Source organism: Macaca nemestrina, chromosome 9 (genome assembly GCF_043159975.1).
Source record: "Macaca nemestrina isolate mMacNem1 chromosome 9, mMacNem.hap1, whole genome shotgun sequence".
NCBI lineage: Eukaryota > Metazoa > Chordata > Mammalia > Primates > Cercopithecidae > Macaca > Macaca nemestrina.
Genome location: NC_092133.1, coordinates 119,293,592 through 119,317,339, shown reverse-complemented (window position 1 = coordinate 119,317,339; position 23,748 = coordinate 119,293,592). Strand labels below are relative to the sequence as shown.

The 23,748-nt window shown below is 37.2% G+C and overlaps 1 protein-coding gene across 16 annotated transcripts in view; it reads right to left on the bottom strand.

The window, feature by feature from the left end:
- The window catches only part of LOC105480021 (Rho GTPase activating protein 21), a 134,160-nt gene that overhangs the window by 27,436 nt on the left and 82,976 nt on the right, over window positions 1–23,748 (bottom strand). For 10 of the 16 annotated variants that reach the window (XR_011608195.1, XR_011608196.1, XM_071070384.1 and 7 more), the window contains 5 exons: window positions 23,303–23,395; window positions 21,703–21,781; window positions 17,708–17,762; window positions 10,510–10,539; window positions 7,252–9,148 (listed from right to left, as the gene is read on the bottom strand). Coding sequence is in view for 14 of the 16 variants with exons in the window: in XM_071070384.1 (XP_070926485.1) it covers window positions 7,252–9,148; window positions 10,510–10,539; window positions 17,708–17,762; window positions 21,703–21,781; window positions 23,303–23,395 (2,154 nt within the window). In the remaining 2 variants the exon portion in view is untranslated. The remainder of the gene's footprint in view (window positions 1–7,251; window positions 9,149–10,509; window positions 10,540–17,707; window positions 17,763–21,702; window positions 21,782–23,302; window positions 23,396–23,748) is intronic. The other 6 variants (XM_071070386.1, XM_071070383.1, XM_071070387.1 and 3 more) reach the window with 1 other exon arrangement.

Genomic DNA, 23,748 nt, shown 5'->3' with positions numbered 1-23,748 from the left:
GATCAAATAAAAGCAAGATGAAACAGTGATTTATAACTGTCTTTTCATCTCATAAACTGACAAGTATTTTCACTTTAAGATGTTCTCATCCTACTTGATCCTCTTCGTATTCTTCAAGATAACTACAGAGAGTGTATCTATGCCTGTCCATCCCAGAGATTCAACAGGATTTCACAGGAGTGGCTGGCCCTCCTGTGGGTGGGCATGATCTAGGCCTATCCCTCTCAATCCACAGAGATTGGCCAACGGGTGAGAACCACGCAGTCAGGGCCCCTGATATTAATAGTATCTCCAGGATTCAATACATGGGCAGTGAGAAAACTATGGGCTTTCTCTTCTTTTCCTTGAATAGCAACTGTAGAAATCAGTAAACTGTTGAGTTGTCACCAATGGCCACCTTTTCTACTATGTGGAGAAAAATTATCTGAGAATGAAGAAAGCAAAACAAAAAAAGACTCACAGTGGTGGCTCATGCCTGTAATCCCAGCACTTTGGGAGGCCAAGACGGGAGGATCACTTGAGGTCAGGAGTTCGAGACCAGCGTGGCCAACATGGTGAAGCTCCATCTCTACTAAAAATACAAAAATTAGCCAGGCATGGTGGCGCACGCTGGTAATTCCAGCTGCTCAGGAGGCTGAGGCAAGAGAAACGCTTGAACCTGGGAGGTGGAGGCTTAATGAACTGAGATTGTGCCACTGCACTCCAACCTGGGCAACAGAGTGAGACTCCATGTCAAAAAAGAAAAGGGAAAAAAAACCTCACTCTTGATGTCATCACTTGGGTATTTAGATCCAGCCATGCATGGAACCAGGTCTACCACAGAAGTTCTTCTCTGTGAGCTAACATTACTTCTTGGCATGAGCTAATTTGAAATAATTGCCCTGTCCCTGTAACCAAGAGAATTATGATGAACATAAATGTGGAGGGCAATGCGTTTCTACCACCCTGACAAATGTGCATGTCTTCTCAGAACACCCAGTGTCCACTGGTACAGGTTAGGGCACAGAGCAAAAAAAAAGTCCCTTCTAAGATGAGCTGAGTTATGAGGAATGTTTCTCACAGCTTATCATAATTACAAAGCAGCATATAATTAATGTACTTTATATTTTATAATTAGAGTTGACAAGAGTTTTATGTAACTCGGTGAAATTATCAGAATTTTCAGCATAGACCATGGCAGAATAATCAGTTCCCTGACATAATTCTGCTATTTTATTTCACCTCTGCTACGAAGTAGTATTCCTACCCTCTCCCCAAATTACAGCATAATAATTTAAGGAATATTAACACTATTACTTATTTTAATGACAGAGTAAACTGTATATTGCAAAGACAGGGATAAATTTGTATAAGTTGAAAGAAATGGCAACTAACCTGAAATTATATATGCGGTTCCAAAATAGCAACAGCATGTATATATCTTTTTTACTAAAATATGGAAATTGAATAAACTGTTTCTGTTCCAACTCCTACCAGAAGGGACATACCTCAAGCAAAATACACTTAAAACCTTGATTTTTCCTCATCCTTAGGGAAAAGGAGAGGAAATACAGCTAATGGATCCTGTGTCTTAAAAATAAATTCAGGCTGGGTGCAGTGGCTCACGCCTGTAATCCCAGCACTTTGGGAGGCCCAGGCGGGTGGATCACAAGGTCAGGAGATCGGGACCACCCTGGCTAACACAGTGAAACCCCGTCTCTACTAAAAATACAAAAAATTAGCCAGGCGTGGTGGCGGGCGCCTGTAGTCCCAGCTACTTGGGAGGCTGAGGTAGGAGAATGGCGTGAAGCCGGGAGGTAGAGCTTGCAGTGAGCCGAGATCACACCACTGCACTCCAGCCTGGGCAACAGAACGAGACTCTGTTTCAAAAATAAATAAATAAATTAATTAATTAATTCAGATGTGACAAATATCCTTTCTTTTTACTTGCCTTCTGAGATATACACTCAATTTAAATCAAAGGAGGTAAAAGGCTAAAGTTAAATGATCTTATTAACAGTCAAGCATAGCTCCTTCTTTCAAGTAACAATGTATTAATCTTTGGTAATGCCACTTTTTTGGTATTTTTTTTTTTAAATCAGAGTTAAGCCCAATGAAATAAAGACATCCTAAAAAATTGAACTTCTTAGGCAAATTTAAATTAGCCCCATTAATACCAATTACTGAACATCAGGTAAAAGAGCTGATAAAAATGGCATGCTGGAGCTGGAACTCCATTTACATTACATTTAAAAGGCCTGGAGAAAGAATGTTTAAAAATGATGCTAATATATTCACATGGCCTTCTCATCTTTGACCCAGCAACAGACCTTGAGTAGGCTCACTAAACATTTTTCACTAATTATAAATAAAATTTTTGAAGCAATAAGTCTTGTTTTATATGAACTGGTAAGGGGTACCCATCACCTAGTTCAAATAGTCCCAATTTTTACAATAATTAAGCTCATTATCATAACTGGAATTCAGTTTTCTAATTAAGACCAAGTTTCTTTAATGGTCAGTTCTGTGAACATGGATTTAAATTAACATTTGGCTTTTTGAAAGTCATTTGGAGATCTGGCTATCTTAATAACCAAAAGGTCAATGCTATATCTCCCTATTAGATAGAAATGATTTTACAGTGGTTAGGAAGGGGAGTATTTTGAATAAATTCCCTATTCATGTTTGCCATAGCAAGATGGCAGTCAGTGCTGACGATGAGGGAGTGGAGTTATAAATCCAAGAGGAACTACTGTGAAGTAGGTATTTGAAAGGGAGGTGACAAAATCAGAGCAAAAGCAGGGATATGTGTGATATGGGCAGCTCGTCTACAAGAAAGCAGGCACCAGTGAGCAGAGCAATGGCTCTAAATCTACAAAGGGCAAGTGCAAGGATCACATCTAGATTTGCCACGGTTAACACATTACAATTACTTGGCTGAAGTTTTGCAGTCCCATAGATCAAAGATAACTAAACCTTTAAGATCTGGGGGTGAGGGTGTGTGTCCATGGGCCCATGCACAAGCATGTGTGTATGAAAAATGATCCAGCTTGCCAGCTGACATGCTGCAACAATTTCAACAAATTCAACATTTACTTAGAAATTTAATAAATATCAGGTCACCAATTTCACTAATCTATCTTTTATTCTCAATTCTAGTACACAGAAAAGCAGTGAGAGAGTAGAAATGTGGATGACTGAGTAGGGAAGTCAAGAGACCTGGTGTGTTTCACTTTGCAAAAGCCACTTAACTTCTTTGGATATTACATTCACCACCTATAAAACAAAGAAGTTGGACTTGGATGGTGAGAAGGGCCAATTCTAGTTCAAATGGCCAACAGTTACAAATCCACTAAAGGGGCAGAATTACCTATTTAATTTATGTAAACATATAAAATATTTTTAGGTTTTTATAAACCAGGCATTTGTTAGAGGGCTTCTGAGATTTGGGTCTATTTTCAACATTAAAGGAACTAGGTGAAAAGGCTCCAAAGTCTATTTTAGTGAAACAATTTCAGTTTGTAAGAGCTAGGTTTTGGGAGGGCACAGTGGCTCATGCTTGTAATCCCAGCACTTTGGGAGGCTGAGGCAGGTGGATCACCTGAGATCAGGAGTTCGACACCAGCTTGGTCAACATGGTGAAACCCCGTTTCTACTAAAAATACAAAAATTAGCTGGGTGTGGTGGCACACGCCTGTAATCCCAGCTACTTGGGAGACTGAGGTGGGGGAATCGCTTCAACGTGGAAGGCAGAGGTTGCAGTGAGCCAAGATCATGCCACTGTACTCCAGGCTGGGTGACAGAGTGAGACTCCATCTCAAAAAAAAAAAAAGAGCTAGGTTTAAAAAAAACATATTTCCCTAAATAAATAAGCATAGCAATCTATAAAGTGTGCTACAAAGAAATTTAAAGTGTTTCAGAATAAAAGCTAATGTGGCTGAGTGTGGTAGCTCATGCCTGTAATCCCAGCACTTTGGGAGGCTGAGGCGGGCGGACCACCTGAGGTCAGGAGTTTGAGACCAACCTGGCTAACATGGTGAAACCCCGTTTCTACTAAAAATAAAAAAAATTAGCTGGGCATAGTGGCGCGTGCCTGTAATCCCAGCTACTTGGGAGGCTGAGGCAGGAGAATCACTTGAACCCGGGAGGCGGAGCTTGCAGTGAGCCGAGAGCGTGTCATTGTACTCCAGTTCAGGCAATGAAAGTGAAATTCCATCTCAAAAACAAACAAACAAAAAACTAATGGTACTACCAAAGAAAAGATAAAAGAGCATATAAAATTATTTACTGGTGGAACATTTTTGTTAACCAACTTAACACTTCTAAATCATCTTGATATGGCAGTGCCAATAGGGCTGTGACCATCAAATTCAATTTAACCTAGGCTAACCCTCACTGAGCACACACACAGCCAACGTTGGGGTAAGACGGAGTAGTCTTAGAGATATGACAAAAGCATGGAGAAAGAAAGTGAAGATGAAACCCTGGGTGTGGGTAACAGTCACAGTGTTTTTGTATTACTAGTAATGAGGAGTATAAATCAGAGAAGTGTAGGAAGTCAGGATTTTAGAACACACTGCAGTATCTGCTACTCACCATAGGATTACTCATGAACAGCTCACATTGTTATGGTTTGTGTTTACTTATAAAAGAAGTTGAAATTTATTTTCAGGACTTACTATGTAGCTTTATAAAGTGGGGGGGGAGTGGGAACAGTAAACAAAATACTGTTAATGAGTAATATTTCAAATTTAAAAACAAAATGTATTCATTTTGTATGCCTGTATGCCTCCTAGAACCTTAGTATATAGGAGGGGTCCCCAACTCCTGCACTGCAGACTGGTACTGGTCCATGGCCCATTAGTAACTGGGCCGTACAGCAGGAGGTGAGCAGTTGCGGGAGGGAGACAAAAGTCAAATAAGATAGGAACTACAGAGTACTTTTATTCTTAGTAAATAAAATGATTTCTTTTCATCAATCTATATGTATACAGAATTATACAGATCTTTATTTTCTATTTTAGCCAAAGTCCCCTCTTTAATAACATAATTAACTCTTTATTTCTATACTTCATAACTAGGAAGAAATATTAACAGATATATCCAGCACTTTTTTTTTAATACTCCAGTGTAATCTAATTATATTGTTGTTATTACGTAGGAAGAAAATAGGATGCCACTGTTCTGATAAGATCGCACAGGCCAGTGAAACACAGCTACAGGTTGTAGGACTTTTTACATTTTAAAACCTCATAAAACAATCATTCGCCTCAGTTGCTTTCTATAAAATATCTATTCTAGATGATGTATAAGATTCCATCTATGACAGGAGTCTACTATTTGCTGAGATTGGCCTTAGGGGTATACATATGAATATGGGTACAATTTAGGTTGGGATTCCCTACAACATTGACAACTTGAATATATCCTATTTATAAAAACACATAAGCTGTGTGGAACTTTTTAAAAAAGCTTTTAGTGTCACCTATCCAATTAAGTGTTTTCTTAAGAAATATTTTTAAAGCTATCAATAGCTTTACAATTGATAGCTTTAAAAATGTTTCTATAGAAAAGAAACAACAGTCCTCAACAGCTTTAAAAATGTTCCCATAGAAAAGAAAAACTCAACTGGTACTCAAAGAGAAGCATATTATACTGTAAAATGATGGAGAACTCTTTTCATAAACCCACTGGGCACCAGGGGAATAGAAGTATGGGCCTTGGCTGGTGGCAAAAAGAGAAGGAAAAAAGCCCCTGCATCGTGCGCCTCCAGGGGGCGCTCTTCACAGGCATTCTACATACACAGCACCCTCCCTGGAGCTGTGCTCTGCGATGAGGCTGAATGAGGCAAACCTAGACACCCTGTCTCTATCACTTACTGTGCGATTTTAAAGAAGTTATTTAGTCTCTCTATTCCTTAAATTTCTCACTTATAAAATGAAGATAATATTAAGGACATAAGTCATCACCCGTTAGCAGATGTTTTAGAGCTGCACAGTCATTATGATGAGAACTGTCTTGTTTTGCTATACATTTAACCAGCATTTCAAACTTCTTTCAGCCATTATCTCAACAAATACTTACTGAGTGCATTCTTTATGCCACACAGTGTTCTAGGCATTAGGGACACAAAAGTGAACCAAAGATTTAAAATTTCTGCTCTCATGTAGTTTATGTTTTAGTTCTACTGAGAAACATGTAACAACAACAACAAAAAAAACCATGTCAAGTGGAAACAGTAATACGAAGATAAATAAAAAAGCTTAAGAAGAGAATGTCAATTTCTGTGTCTGTGTGTGGGATACCTGTTTTAAATAGGTGAGTCACAAAGGCTGCTTGGATAAGATCTTTGAGCAGAGACCCAAATGTTATGAGGAAGTCAGAGGCTTGTGACTATCTGTGGAATGTGTTCCAGGGTTGGAAACCAGCTGTACCTGTCCCTGTAGCAAGGCACGCCTGACAGCAAGGAGGCTGTCGAGGCTGTAGATGGGATGCACATGGAAGACTGTGATAAGAGACCACGAGGCAGGACCTCTCTGACCCCATCAGAGACGGAGCTGTGAGGCAGACCATGGAGGGCCTTTCAGACCACAGGATTTTGCATGCTATTTTGGGTGAGATGGATGGGAAGAAAACAGAGGGTTCTGCACAGAGGAGTGGTGTGATCTAATTGACATTTATAAAAACATCACACTGGCTGCTGTATGGAGAACAGATCTGGGGTGGGAGGGAGCAGACAGAAGACTCAACAGGACGGGTGCCAGCAACTGTGGCACACGCTTATAATTTAAGTAACTTCTCTAAATCTATTCTAGGATTTACAGTATGGCAAACTAACTTGACAATGAAGAGGTCTTTTCTCTCAGTACACGTTAAATTTACAAAGAAATATGCTTTAGAGAGTAAAAGCACCATTTACATGAAAGGTTGGTAACTAATTATCAAAACTGTTCCACTTGGTTTTTGATTCACATGAATCAACAATTAGGTACAATTTGCTTTGCTGATTTCCTTAATCTCAGGAATTTGTCTCATCAAAATAAAAACTTGAAATGGGTACTAGGTACATGAAATTTTTTTTTTTTTAAAAAAGGAAAATTGGTACTAGAAATAACCTTTAAAGAGGATAAAAGCTCTGGTTGAAGCACAGCTTATGAGATTCCCTACAAACACTTTGAAATCACACTGTTAAGATTTCTGTGCCTATTGAACTAGAAATAATACTTTTCTTCTACATTTGGCATATTAGCCAATGACTCTAAATAAGCTCACCTATAAATGGGATGGAAGCCAAGGAATCGCCAGGCGGACTGGTACTCGAGGCTTTTCTTTCCTCCATTCTTTTTATGTGGACCTCTCGACGTGCATCATTGGGCAGCCAGCAGGTAGTGTCTGACCCAGTCTCCTGGTCATTTACTGCCAAGATGTAAGACTGATGCCTTAAAGGCTGTTGTGTCTGGCGTCCAGATGGAGGTTTTTCCCTTAGGATGACAGCTTCTTTATTATCTAAAGTATCTGATTGCTCAATTTCAGCCTCTTGTAAACTTAAATCTTGATTCCTTTGACTGATGGGTAGTTCTAAATCTGAAGTACCGGCGTTTTCACTCGATTGAGGGGCAGGCTTGGCAGAGGCTCCAGATAAAGAGGGGGATTTCCCAGTCTCCACTTGCTGATCGGGGGTGCTGTCAGTCCTTACCCATGTCTGCTGATTCAACAGACTATTCTGATGCAAGTGATTTACTGGTCTTTGGTCTTTGATAGAAACAAATGATTTCTGGCTAAATGATGGTTTTGTGACATGCGTCGAAGGAGCTTTCAGAGAATTACTTCGGACTTTCACAAGAGGTGACCTGTCTGGTGAAATACCCCGAGGCAGTGACATTCCACAAGTAGTCTGAAAATTTCTGTTTGACTGCAGTGCTTTTAGATCTGGTGGAATTTTTTTAAACTGTGACACAGATCCCACTCCTCTACCACTCAATCGCCTGTTATCAGAATTAACAACGCTTGGGGCCACAGTAAAATTGGAACCTCGAAAAGATTTATGAATTTCTTGCTGCCTAGGTCTTTCATAAATACCTCGTCTATCATCCTGTTCAGTAAACCCACTCCACTTGTAAGTCTGTTTTTTCTCTCCATTGGAATCAGGTATTGGAGTTCCAGAACTGACATTTTCTAAGGTTTCATCCTGTCCCTCAATATAATCCCATGAACGAGTTCTATGATTACTAAAACTAACAGATGGAGACGTCAGTGCTCCTTGAGATGCACTTCTTGGACAATACTTCATTAGCACTGAGTCTTCCAGTCTTTCTTGGGACACACTGCGTTGCCGTATCTGGACAGACTGGGGCACTCGATCATGAGAGGTGCTTCGACGTCGTCCCTGCAAAGTAGTGCGGTTGGGGACGACCTGGTTATAATCCGTCGTGCTTTGAGATGCTGCTCTTAAACTATCTAATCTTTCTTGTATTGTCCGACAACCTATGTGCAATCGTCTGTTATCAATATACTCTTTGTAAGTTTTATAGTTTTTCCAGTCTATGTGCTGATGGGAATTCGGCGAATAGTGATTAACAGATACAGAGGGAGCCTCCACAGTTTGAGATCTGCTGCTTGAGATTCCATCAGAATGTCCACTGTAATTTCCAGATTTAAGTAAAATTCCAGAAGGTTCCAATGATCTGGAGCCTGCAGTCTGATGAATTAGATGAGTGGTGGGAATTGATAATGGTGGTGATGTGGTTCTTGACACTGTTTTTAAAGAGGTCTGCTCATTCACGCCATACCTCACTTCTTCAGTTCTATGTGAAGGACCTGCATGGTTGTTTCTATTGGATAACAAATCTACAACCTTCTCAGAAGGCACAATGACAGTCCTTACACTTTCATTGCAAACACACACTGCTGTGTTTGATTTTGCAACATCTGTTGGTGATGGAGGCACTTGTATTTCCATTCTATAGGCCCTGCCAGGTTGTGTCAGTACTGGTGTACTGGTTTGCTGTTTGCTCAATGATGAGTCAGGAGGAGATATTTCAACTGGCTGTGCCATGGCTGATGGGGCAGATGGCAGCCAGGGATAGCAGACTGGTGGAGGTTCAGGTATATTGCGGGCATTGCCACTATAAGCTTCGTTGCCTTTCAGGTAGGCATCTTGAGAATATGCCTGTATAGAAATGAGAGAAAGGTGTCACTGGAAATTCACAAAAAGAATAATAATTTCCATTTTTACAGTTTACTATTTTATCTGACTATGCCCTACCTCGTTCCTGAGTGACATTCACTATAGCATGCATGCAAACACAACATAAGGGTACTCTACAAATCTAGAAAGAGCTAGTCTCTCAGAAATCAAATACATTGTAGAATCTGCAACACATACAAATTACAATCACCTCTTTGCTCAAAACATGTGAAACTCATAAATTTCTACCCGATCAATTAGATGTACCCATATTGCTTCTAAAATTCTCCCCATTCAAGCCTTCTGATTTTTCAGCAGTCGACAGGTTAAATGGCTGCCAAATAAATCCCAGTAAAGGAAGATTCATGTATTTTGCCAGAGAAAAGGTGAAAACATTAAAAATCTTAAATGCATTTTAAGTACTACTACTATCATAAATTAAATCTAATTTATTTGAAGCATCTTGTCAATTAACCATTATAGAGTCCCTGAGAATAATCCATTTTGACAAACTAAGCCCATCAGCAGCCATGCTACCAATTTTAATATTTAAAGTAAGAGAATATGCAAGTTTAAGAAATAAAGCACACACAATAAAGGCACAAAAAGATGAAAAAAAGGTAACTCATCATTCTGTATATAATTTATACTTTTATTTTAAGCTAATGCAAAAGTATATCATACAAATTTATTTGGTCTCTTTTACTTATTATGAGGAGACATTTCTCTATTACCAACAGGCAGGCATGCAGGTCAAATTGTTTTTTATCAACTATTTGTAAAATTATTCAGCAATATTTTTAAAGCCTTAAGAATAACAGAAATTAACTATAGAGACTTTACAAAACAGAGCTCATCAGTGCAACACAGGGGCTATGTTCAGCATCTGAGACAGGTGTGGTAACACATCTTCCCCTAATCAAAACAAGCTTAACTCAAGACTATCAGCATATCTTGTCTTTGCATTCGACAGCTTGCAAAGCTCAAGTGCAGCCACAAACATAACAGCAAAGTAGTAGGGACAGGAAGAGGGTGAGATACTTAAAAAAAAAAAGAAATATATATATATATATTTTTTTCACACACACATACACTGATGCAGGTAAATATTACGTTGTAGCATCAGTTATGTACAGGATACAAAAAAAAAAAAAAACAAACATAAAAATAAAAAATAAGGATGGAAAACCATCTATCACAAACACATTCTGCAAATTAGTAAGATTAACATGATAGAGGGACTTCTCTAAGCAAACTGAACAGTTTTTAATAGATTGGCTTATTACAAATCTCTACAAAACATGACTTAAAAAGCAAGGAAATGGCTACTGTGCATTTCTTACCAGTGCTGTGACATCCTTTGTAAATTGTAGCTAGCAGAAAATAGGAAAACATAGTAGAAGCTGCTTACTGATATAAAGACAAAATCATGTTGTCATATTGATGCTGGAAACGGCAAGCTAAAAATACATCTATACTTGTTTCTCTGGAAGGTACCAAGAGAGGTAAAGGGCAGTGAAGCATAAAGAATAACTCCAGTATTCTTCTGAACATCTTTTTCTCAAGCTTTTATCTGATTCTTGTTTGATGTGTCTACCATTCTTGAAAGCAAAATACATCTGGTGACATGCATTCCTAACAAATATTTTCTTCAATAGGCACTGCTGTCTGATAACATGCTACAAAGCTTCCCTCCACAAGAGCAACAGTGATGTCTCTCATTTCCCCCGAGCTTCTTCCATCTCTGCTTCCAGATGACGAAACGAATGCTCTATTATGCATTTAAAATAGTACAACCTCCTCCTTCCCCAGTAAATCAGAGCATAACCACAAGCTGTCAGCAGACTGCAGCTGCCTTTACACTAAGATTCAGGGGGAAAATGACTTTTATTAAGTAAGTTTCACTCAAAAATTAAGATCTTTCAACACTGTGCCTTTTGTACTAATGTATTAGTTTGCAAAAATAACTACTGGATACACATAAAAATATTACTTCCAGAATAATTCTTGTTAACCTATAATAAACATTATAGAACACAGACTAGAATGCAGTGAGAAATTAAAGCTAGGCATATAAAAGAAAACATGTCTACATAATATTTTTATGGCATGAATACTGTTAATCCAAACATGCAGTTTGGGTATGTGCATTGACACACCAAGTCTATCTTTTCCATGCTGATTAGAATCCATACCAATACTTTTCTGCAATAGGAAAATTGTGTCTGGATGAGAAAATACTGTGCTATCTGGTAACAGCATTTCCCACAGTGTCCTTGTGTAATTTTATTATATACCACCTGAAAAGGAGGATGGGGGAGAGGAGGTCCCCACGGTCAATGATGTAGAGTCACTTGGCAAGCTTTTGATTTCTCAAAACCACTATGACATTAACGTACATTGTGAAAATCGAAGGGAAAATATAAACTTATTCACTATGGAGGCCATTTTTTCCCAGAGGTTTTAACAAAACTAGAATATCTACTTGTGTAATGCTATTCTAGAACTAGTATTTTAAAAATAACTCCTTTAATCAAATTTGGGAAGAAATATTGTTTAGTAATAGAAGTATATGGCTGGAACTATTAAAACTTGGGAATATTTTACATACTTCAGACATCTCTACTATTTCTGTATGGCAATTCTAAATGCTAAATAGCGTGCAATACAGTCACAAGTCCCCACTTCTGAGTTATCGCAAGGGGTCCTGAAATCCATACATATGCATGCATGAACAGTGAACATCTCACACATGCAGTACTATTATCTAATGTAAGCAATATGGTTGAGATAATAAAATATGGATTCATTCAAGAACATTTTTCACAAAATGTACATTGTGAAACTTCAAAGTACAAACTTATTCACTAGGGAACCTATTTTTTTCCGCAGAGGAAAAATAATTAGAATATCTGCTTGAGAAATGCTGTTCTAAAACTTTTTTTTTTTTGAGACTGAGTCTCACTCTGTTGTCCAGGCTGGAGTGCAGTGGTGCAATCTTGGCTCACTGCAACCTGTGCCTCCCGGGTTCAAGCGATTCTCCTGCCTCAGCCTCCCAAGTAGCTGGGATTACAGGCATGAGCCACCAAGCCCAGCTAATTTTTGTATTTTTAGTGGAGGTGGGGTTTCACCATGTTGGCCAGGTTGGTCTCGAACTCCTGACCTCAAGTGATCCACCTGCCTCGGACTCCCAAAGTGCCAGGATTACAGGTGTGAGCCACCATGCCCGGGTAGAACTAACGTTTTAAAGATATGTCCTTTATTCAAATTTGAGGAGGAATATTATTTTTGAAACCAATGTCATAAGAATTACATATTCAGTATTAACAATTCTGAGTTTTAGTTAGGTTTTAAGCCCAAATGGATACTTTACAATATATGTAGGTGTTTTGATAGAAATAGACATTTAATTTTTTCCCAATTGACTAGCTCTTGTGAATTCAACAGAATATGATAAAACATTTTTAGCCATTTTTTCCATTCAGCTTTTTTGTATATCACTTCACATTCCTTCTTGAGCTTTCTTTACCCTTGTACTTAAGTATTACGCCTTATAGGAGTTTAAATAGCTTGTATTTTAAAACTGAAGCCTTCTCTAATGAAAACAGAATAGTGGCAGCCCTGTTTTGCCTACTAGATACAAAAAGCTCTAAAAAAGCGGGGGAAGAGGAAGAGGAAGGAAATAAGAAAGATGACCCAAAGAATTCTTTCTTTGGAATTAGAACTCTAAAGGGTATGTTAAATACAACTTAATACTAACAGCCTGGATCTTGATTATATGTACAGTGCCTAATAGTAACTAAATAATCCTAAAATAATCTTCTAGTTCATTTTTTACAGTCACATCAAAATCACCATGACCATACCTATGATACTGTGTATTAAATGGTAAACAAAACAGAGGAAAAAAAAAAAAAAAACCCTGAAGAATAAAAAAGGTGGTAAGATTAAAATTCCTGCCTTTCAATTCATCTTTAACAGGTCATTAATTTAATGCCATTACCTATGATAAAAGCAAGAATAACTTCATGTTTGTTGGTAGATGCCAACCATGCCAGCGTAGGGAATGGGAGAAAGGGATGGTATAGATGAAGAAGGACTTTCTTTTTATTATATCTTTCTGCGTTATTTCAAATATCTTCAACCAGCACATGCTATTCTTGTAATTATTTAAAAACAGATTTAAAAAAAATTACAAAGTAAACTGCTGCTAACTTGCAAAATATGAAAGAACCCTCCAGAATCATACTCTTGCTTCCCTTACTCTACGCCGGACCACCTAGATATACACTTGACAAATGGCTAATCTTAAATAGGATATTATACTGATTATAAAACACATGAAATGCTTATTTTAAAAGTAATTCTAATAAACCTCAAGAAATACTTAGTTTAAATTACATTTTTCAACTTATGTCACATATCCATAGAGCAGCAAAAAAGAAAACTGGACTCAGAACCCCAAGGTTCACGTTAGAATAACAGTTCCGATACCAACTGGCAGGGTGACTTATGGTAAAGCCACCTAAACAATTCATCTCCACTCAACAGCAGTATAGGACTGTGATTTAGAGTACAGGCTTTCATCTCAGACCTGCCCGAGTTCAAATCCTTATACCATTTGCTTTCTTCCTTATTATACCAGACACGCTGTTTAACTTTGCTGTGTTTAACACAGAACAGCGTAAAGTAGGTTTAAAATGTCATGGCCAAATATTAGACATACCCAAGAATCTCCAGAGTTACAAAAACCGATTAACTTAAAATTTAATTTTTGAGTCAATGGAGTCAAATGCTTAACAAAATATCTTGGGTGATGAACCAAGAGGAATGCCCCGATCTAGTTCTCCTACCACTATTTCACTCAGGGAAGTATTCTCTTTGGTCAGTGCTGTGGTCTGAATGTTTGTGTGTTCCCCTCCCGCAATTTGTACGTTGACACCTAATCACCAGTGAATGAGTTAGGAGATGCGGCCTCTGGGAGATGATTGGGTCATGCGGGTAGACCTCATGTATGAAATTAGTCACCTTATAAAAGAGACCACAGAGAGCTGTGTCAGCCCTTCCACCAAGTGAAGACACAGTGAAAAGGTACTATCTGTGAGAAAATGGGCCCTCATCAGACACCAAGGCTACCTGAGCCTTGACCTTGGGCTTCCGAGCCTTCAGAATGTGAGAAATAAATTTGTTTATAGTCCATCCAGTCTAAAGTATTTTGTTACAGCAGCAGCCCAAATAGACTGAGAGTCAAGATCACTGTTTAGGTGACTGGATTGGTGTGGTTATTTCATTCATGCATAGGTAACATTTAATGGGGAAACAAAACCATTTTGGTTTTTGAAAATAAAATAAAAAACTTTTTTATTTTGCAATAAATACGAACCTGCCTAAGATACTGGAGTCTAAAATATTACAACAAAATACTGTCAAAATGATTAAAATGAATGTAATACTATTCATATTGTTAAGCTAGAAAATATATGCTGGTTTAGAAAATGAGGCTGCCAAGCACAGGATGACTATTACTAGCAGTAGTTTAAAAACAGAAATGAATTGTTCTTAATTTTACTTCATGGTTTTCAACATTCTGTCATTGTCATCCACGAATTATGAAACCTATAATCATATACCTGTCCTTACATGAGTCAAGTTTTAAGCCAAATTAAATTTTCTAGGCCACCTCTCAAAGGCAAGCAGAATGCTTCTAAAATAATTTGGTCTGTATATTACTTCAGGAAAAGAGAAAAAACCTCCATGCACTACCCAATCCTGTGGCCCAGGCAAACATATACAACCTACAAGTGTTTCCATGGGCAAATGATTTTTACGGTGGCTGTAAAAATGTTCACATTACCCATTGCTTTTCTTTACGATAAATTTTCAACCTCATGGGAACAAATACATCTTTAAAAGCACATAGTTTGAATAACAAATTTAAGGTCTGCATAAGTACTTCTGAAGACCGCTTAAAGAACATTTTAACTCTGGAATATATGTCAGAGACAGAGAATTATATACTCCTTTGATTTCTTAATGAATTACACTACATTCAAATGTGAATTAAGGATAGGTTTAAAAGTAGGGTTTTCTTTTATGATTAAAGGCATGTGCTTTTATTTCTTAATGATTACGGTAATTCAAATACCATGTTTTAAAAATACATTTTATGTTACAGTATACCAGAACTCTTTACTGCTGAGCCTTGAAGATCTGGATGCTCATGTTATTTACTAAACTGGTTTTTCTGTTTCTGGGATACTTTATATTTTACTTTTACTTTAGATTTACTTAAATAAAATATAACAAGACAGACTATTCTAGAACATGAATGAGTAACAGAAAAAAACGAATTTTTCTTTAAGTAACCTATTTTTCGATTAATCATATCATTACAAAATTATTCCTTCCATTGCATGAAGTGGTTTGCTGCTCTTCATCAATCACACTGCAGGATATCATGGCGATTCTGCATTTAATTGCTTCCTTGCCAGCCATTCTGTGAAATGAGCACTGTTCCAAGAGCCATCCAACCAGTGCCTTCACCTTGGCAAGGAAAGGGTCTACTGAAGATCAGAGAACAGTTCAGTTTCGGAAGCTGATCCTGTCTTCAAGCCTTCAGATTGCAAGGAGGAAGCCAGGTAAATCCTTCGCTACCATTATACATCATCTTCTTTATAAGAAGAGCACTAGAGAAGAATTCCCTATTTATTTCTAGTCTAGTGATTTTCACAGCCATTGGTGTCTGTGGTTATGTCTGCTACATGATCACTATGCTGAATTGTCAGGGTAGGAACTCTACAACCACTTTTGCATGCCCAGGAAAATTACTGCAGCTAACTGTACCTGCCTTCCTGAGCCTCCCAACTCCAACTGAACTGTGTACTTCAGAAGAGTAATTGTTTTCAGTACTAAGCCATTCCTACATAAAATCTACATGCCTTGAAAACACGGGGTTAATCCCCATGAGTTTCACTTCATTATAGTTTACATGTCAGTGAATGACTCTTTAGGATCAGCTTTAGTGATTTTTTTTTGTAAAACATGTTTACAGATTATTTAGGCCTTTGATGAGCTAAGTTCAAACTACTGCCTTACAAATGAAGAACATTACTATACCATTTCTATTACCATGACAAAGAGTGGATAAAGCTCCCTGCTTTTCTTGAATTTAGCTATAGATAATAAGAAAAAAATCCAATTATTCACCAAAAAGAATTAAAAATAAATACTTCAGTGGCCACTGCCATTTCTTAGATCTGTTAGTTGTCAGTATGTTACTTAAAGAGTTTTTCTATTTTATTCTACTGAACTGCAAAATCAATGGAAGGAAAGTATTATTTTATTGAATGAAATATATATGTGCATATATTTATATATGTATGTGTGTATATATATGTGTATATATACACATATATACATATATAAAGTAAAATATATAAAGTATTTTATTGAATGAAATATATGTGTATATATTTATATATGTATGTGTATATATGTGTATATACACACATATATATACATATATATAGATAGATAGATAGATTTTTTTTTTTTTTTGAGATGAAGTTTCACTCTTTAGTCCATGCTGGAGTGCAGTGGCACGATTTCGGCTCACTGCAACCTCTGCCTTCCGGTTTCAAGCAATTCTCCTGCCTCAGCCTCCCAAGTAGCTGGGATTACAGGTGCCCACCACAAAGCCCAGCTAATTTTTGTATTTTTAGTAGAGATGGGGTTGCACCATGTTGGCCAGGCTAACCTTGAACTCCTGACCTCATGATCCACCCGCCTCGGCCTCCCAAAGTGCTGGGATTACAGGCGTGAGCCACCGCGCCCAGCCGAAATTTATATTTTTATCATCTTCTTTCAGCAATATTTAAGCTTAATAAATAAGTATTCCATTTATTTCTTTATAAACATCAGAAAACAATTTTAGACTAAATACTAAAGTTTTCAACTTTCATTTCAAGACTGTAACATATTTTCCCCTTAAGGTGCAGACTCTGTTCATTGTCAACATTTTAGGAATGAATTGATACTACTTACAATACTGCTTGGTGAATTTACAAACAGTAATATCTATTGGAAAATTAGGAAATGGCAATCATAAAATTTGTCCTCATATATAAAAAAAGAAGATTCTATTTTTTTTTTTTCTCTGTACATAGTGAGAAGGGGAAAAAAAAAAAGATTCTAATTCCTGGGGATATGCACTTGCACTCTGAACTCTACCTTTGGTCCAAGGATGAACTAGAAGGCAACACTAGGACAAACGCTTTAGGAGTCTCATTCTAAATGACAGCAGTAAGAGTTCACTGTAGAATCAACATAACATTTCCATGTCACTTAATTGCAAAAACTTGACAATGGTATTTTTGGTCTGATTTTTGTAAAATGTAGAGAATTCCAGATTCTGTAAAAGGAACTAGAGGGTTTTTAAATTCTAGAATTTTTTTAATTCAATCTTTAATACTTCCATCCCAAAAATATTTTCCTAACATTCATGACTGTAAAACAACTCATATATGAATAAATAAAACTTACCACTTGGAGAATGTCTTCATCTTTTGGCATAACACTAAGTTCCAATGTTGTATCACTGAAATTGAATATATATACTATTTTAGGAGAGGTAGAAGTGTATCAAAAGACTTAATGGAAAAACAGTTAACTCAGAAGTATTTTTTAAATTGTTTAAGATTTTGGTATTCTTTTTTTTTTTTTTTTTTTGAGATGGAGCCTCGCTGTGTTGCCCAGGCTGGAGTGCAGTGGCACGATCTCGGCTCACTGCAAACTCCGCCTCCCGGGTTCACGCCATTCTCCCGCCTCAGCCTCCGAGTAGCTGGGACTACAGGCGCCCGCCACCACGCCCGGCTGTTTTTTGTATTTTTAGTAGAGACGGGGTTTCACCATATTGGCCAGGCTGGTCTCAAACTCCTGACCCTGTGATTCGCCTGCCTCGGCCTCCCAAAGTGCTGGGATTACAGGCCTGAGCCACCGCGCCCGGCCTATTTTTGGTATTCTTACATCTTTATTTTTAAAATCAAATCATTAGAATGAGAAGAAGTCACCTTTGTATACATAAGTTAACTACACACAAAAGAGGGACGGACCCCTGGCATGTTTGTGCTATTCATTATCAGTAAAGTCTTCTTCATAACATGTTTCTAATTTAGAAATATAAAGTATGTTGCTTATATTAAATAGTCCCAAGACAAAACTCCTAACAATATCAGTATACAATTATTTGTTTTACTCAAGTCACAAAACAAATTATAGATTGTCATATATTCTGTTCATCAAGTTAAAATTCATTAACATCAAAGAACCCTCAAATTTAATATTTTAAATAATTTCTTTTTTTTTTTTTTTTTTTGAGACTGAGTCTCGCTCTGTCACCCAGGCAGGAGTGCAGTGGTGCAATCTTGGCTCACTGCAACCTCTGCCTCCTGGGTTCAAGCAATTCTCATGCCTCAGCTTCCCGAGTAGCTGGGACTACAGGCACGCGCCACCACACCCAGCTAATTTTTCTATTTTTTAGTAGAGAGGAGGGCTCACAACGTTGGCCAGGCTGGTCTCGAATTCCTGACCTCAAGGGACCTGCCCACTCTGGCCTCCCAAAGTGCTGGCATTACAGGCGTGAGCCACTGCGCCCAGCCAACTAATATTAAACATCTTAATTGTGCAATATTCCCTCCTGGCCTCGGAAGTGAAGGAAATCGCTTTACCATCACAACGACTGAGATGACTCATTTTTAATAACTATATAACATTTCAACTATTTGCTTTCTTGCCTATGATTTACTTTTAGTGCCTTTGCAGGGATAGTTCAAAGTCTAATTTTATTTTGGTTCTGTAAATTTCCTGTTGAAAACGATAGAGAAATTTCCTTAGGTTTTGAAAGTTCAAAGGGGTAAACACAACTGAATCCTGTGATCTGGAGTTACGTGCAGATATGGCAAAGGCACCGGGCGAAGTGGCTCACACCTGTAATCCCAGGCTGAGGTAGGCAGATCACTTGAGGTCAGGAGTTCAAGACCAGCCTGGCCAACATGGTGAAACCTGGTCTCTACTAAAAATACAAAAATTAGCTGGGCATGGTGGCAGGTGCCTGTAATCCCTGCTACTCAGGAGGCTGAGGCAGGAGAACTGCTTGAACCTGGGAGGCGGACACTGCAGTGAGCTGAGATCGCGCCATTGCATTCCAGCCTGGGCAACAAGAATGAAATTCCCTCTCAAAAAAATAATAAAATAAAATAAAATAAAAAGTTATGGCAAAGGCAGTGCTACTATCTCCACCAAATGCTAACAGTATCAGATAGATTTTCCCCCAATACAGTCAAGAGATTAAGAAACAATCAAATAAAAACCAAAAAACAAAATAACCTACTGGTGTCTCTTCTTAACAGATTTGAACCATTATGTTTCGTTTCATAAATGCTCAGATTATGCTAAACCCATGAGAACCACAGGTTCAAATAAATTTAACTAGTAAAATATGTAGGTACTTTTATTTCAATATTTAGCATTGGTAGAAACTGATGTTTCGATAAACTCCCGCACAAGGACACATCTGTTTGTTTTTGTTCTGAGACAGGGTCTCACTCTGTCACCCAGGCTAGAATGCAGTGGCTCTATCAAGGCTCACTTGATTGACCTCCTGGACTCAGGTGATCCTCCCACCTCAGCCTCCCAAGTAGCTGGGACAACAGACACACACCACCACGCCCAGCTAATTTTTTGTATTTTTTATAGAGACAGGGTTTCACCATGTTGCCCAGGCTGGTATCAAATTCCTGGGCTCCACTGATCTGCCCACCTCAGATTCCCAAAGTTCTGGGATTACAGGCATGAGCCACTGCACCTAGCCTGCAGGGACACATGTTACATTAATACACTGCAGAATCTCTAGGGCTTTGTGCTGCATTACCCATTTGCTACCAACTGCAGAGAGAAGAAACACAACTTTTTTAATGGAAATAAAATAATGAAAAAATATTTCTGTAATATTCAAATTGATTTTAGTGGTTGAAGTGTTATTACTCTGAAAGATGAACTGCACCAGGAACAGAAGAATTAAAGTAGATTTTGAAGAAAACAATGATTAAGTTGGTTTTTAAAGAAGAGATATTAACAAATACACTAAAAATCTTTTAAGTTATGGGCTGACAAAACATATCGTTGTACTTGTGATGATCTAAATTATTTTGAGGAAAAAAATTTGGGCAAAATCTGTTATCCCTTGGAGAGGCTTTAAATTCATTATCAACATTAGAGGCAATATTCGAGTTGTTTTCTGTTAAAATCCCATTAAATATTAAAACATTAAAGAAAATACTCTGAGATCAATTAATCATGACCATGTCATTTAATTGTAAGCAATGGCAATGTATTAGGGCATTGGTGTAAATAATTTAGATTGCAGCATGAGCCACTCTAGATATGGTTAGGAGAGCTTGATAAAAATCTTCAGAAAATGAAGAATTGCACTTCAATTACAGACAGGTGAGTTTGGCCAACAGAAAGCATTAGATAATCCAAAAGTTCCTACATTTGAATCTGAGAAGAACCTCTTACAACAGAGTGACGATCTGACTGGGCTCAGATCCATGGCCTAACCTTGACAGAAATTCAATATGGTAATAAATGGTTATTTGTAATTTGGAAAAATTTTCTGGTTGTGTGGGTGAAAGACAGTAGGACTAAATGATCTCCAAGGTCTCATAGACAGTCACTCTATAAATACGTATCTAACTTCAGAGCTCAAAATCCTATTATTCTGTAAAATGCAGGCAGACAAATGGATTAAAAGGGAATGTCTTGTTGTCTTGGTTACAACAAATGAATTAATTTAGGAAGATTATTCAAAAGGATACTTAAAAGTAACATACCCCAGTAAGAGGTTTTAAAATAAATTATGTATGCATTTATTTATATATTATAAACAAATTATACATTTGTCACTTCAAATAAAAGGGGTAAACACAGTAAATCTAAAATGTGTGCCTCTCAGCCTCTATGGGATTTTAATCATAGATCTGATACATCTGTCAAGCCAAAGCCACCAACTAAGCTATCCTCAGATAGCTGGTCCTTGGCAACTCTCAAATGCATTATATCTGAGGGAAAGTTCCACATCTCCTTGTTACCACAGTTCCTTATAAGAATAGAAGATTGTACAGAAAACCAAACACCGCATGTTCTCACTCATAGGTGGGAACTGAACAACGAGATCACTTGGACTCAGGAAGGGGAACATCACACACCGGGGCCTATCATGGGGATAGGGGAGGGCGGAGGGATTGCACTGGGAGTTATACCTGATGTAAATGACGAGTTGATGGGTGCAGCACACCAACATGGCACAAGTATACATATGTAACAAACCTGCACGTTATGCACATGTACCCTACAACTTAAAGTATAATAATAATAAATTAATTAAAAAAAAAAAAAAAAAGAAGATTGTAGTAAATCTATGTGCTCTATTGATTTGTAAAACCCATCTTTGGCCAAAATTAATGTTTTAAGAGTCTTACCTGTTTTGAATTAAAGCAATTACTTGGGAATAGGTTTTGCCAATAACACTTTCTCCATTGACTTTTATGATTCGGTCACCTTCAAAGAGAAGTTAAAAACACATGAGAAATCCTGCAGAAAGTCACTTTTGAACACTTTTGAAATATTTCTTGAATAATGTCCTTATTTTTAATGTGGTATATATTAAAATAAAAAAATACAGAATTGTGAGAAAATTATTAGTATAATTATATTACAAAATAATTATATGAATATCCTAGCTTATTACTTTTAAAGTATCTTATTACTTTTAAAGTATCTTTTAAATACATTTAATATATCCAGCTTTTTGTGCAACTAGCCATGTTCTAAGTAAGAGTTCCAGTCATTACCGAATTGAGAAATTTCGAAAGGTCTAGTCACCAGGGGACCAGTGCTATACTACTTATGCTCCTATCAGTTGTTTCCTGAGTTGCAGAACTAATTATCTCTCCACTTACCCTGTCTTTTTTTTTTTTTTTTTTTTTTTTGAGACAGAGTCTCACTCTTGTCGCCCAGGCTGGAGTGCAGTGGTGCAACCTCTGCCTCCCGGGTTCTTTCTACTCTGAGTAGAGTAGAAAGGAAAAGACAGAAACAAAGAACAGAGGACAGAAAGAACAGAGGAAAGAAGCAAATAGACAAAAATGCACTTTCTGTGTGCTTATCACAGCATATCTCCACTTCATCTTCCCAATCATGTGGGGCTTAAAATATAACAGATAATACATTCTAAAGAAATCCCATATGCACACTAATATTCATATTATACATATTAATGATATTTAAATCAGGCTTACTTTAAGTGTAATAAAAAAAACTCAGGTGAGTAATACATTAACAGTACATCCTTACAAATCTTAGCAATGATGTCCACTACTTTCTAATATTTGTAGGTGAAAATATAGCATTTTATTTAAAAGGCAGTGAAATATAGTTTTTCAATAATTCCCATTTTAAATTGTTTGATGTTTAAAAAACGAAAGAAAGTAACTATTTTAGAGTGTGCACGAACATAAATGAAATCTCTACTTAGGTTTTATTAAAATCACAAATCACAAAACATTTGAGAACAAACAGCTACTACATCCAGCCAATTAGGCCACATATACTGACACCTTCAGATGAAGCCAGGCTTACATTGCATTGGAGACTTAAGCCACTCTTTGTGCTGCAAATTAATTAACTCAACTCTGGCAGATCAGGCACTTCCAGAACTTAAAAATCCAAGATCCATTTCACATATATCATATAAATACCTTCATCATTTTGCTACTTTGTAATCCTTTGTCAAAATTCAATGCATGAAAAATATGTTCCTTAAAAGAGCCTCTAAGAGTCTATTATCTGTGTGGTAATTAAAAGTGCTCACAGTGTATCAATTTATATTGTTATTTCTGTTCAAACCCATCCATATGGGCATCAAGAAACATAATTAGTTCTCAAAATTAGTAACAACAGATGTGAAGGAAAAGGAAAAAGCATACAGAAAGATGCAAAAGGAAAAAATATCGAACCTGAAATATGGAAGACATAAAGTGAAAAAGAAATTAAAAGGTATTGTTTAAAGAAGAGTATCAGCACCTGTACATAATCCAGCTTCAAAAGCAGGTCCTCCTTGTTTAACTTGTTTAACAAATATGGTATCCATTGGTTCCAAGCGGTTTCTTTGTTTTCCTGTTGCAGAGAAGCCCAAAGCATGATTTTACTTCACAATACCTTACTAAAATATCAAAATATAAAATAGTATTTGAGACAATTAAGCAAATATTTTTAATGAAGTATTAAATACATATCCTGAATTTGGATGCTAAAATTATAATGCAAGAATTTTCATTAATTCAAACATTTATTTTGCTTCTTCCATAACATAATGACAACCACAACACTGTAATGCTTTCCATTTACTTGCTACATTCCGTATGTCAGTTGCCACACTAAATACTGTACATACCTCAGAGCTAATTTCCATAGCAAGTAAGTGCTACTACTACCATTCATAAAAGAGGAAACTGAAGCTTAGAGGGATT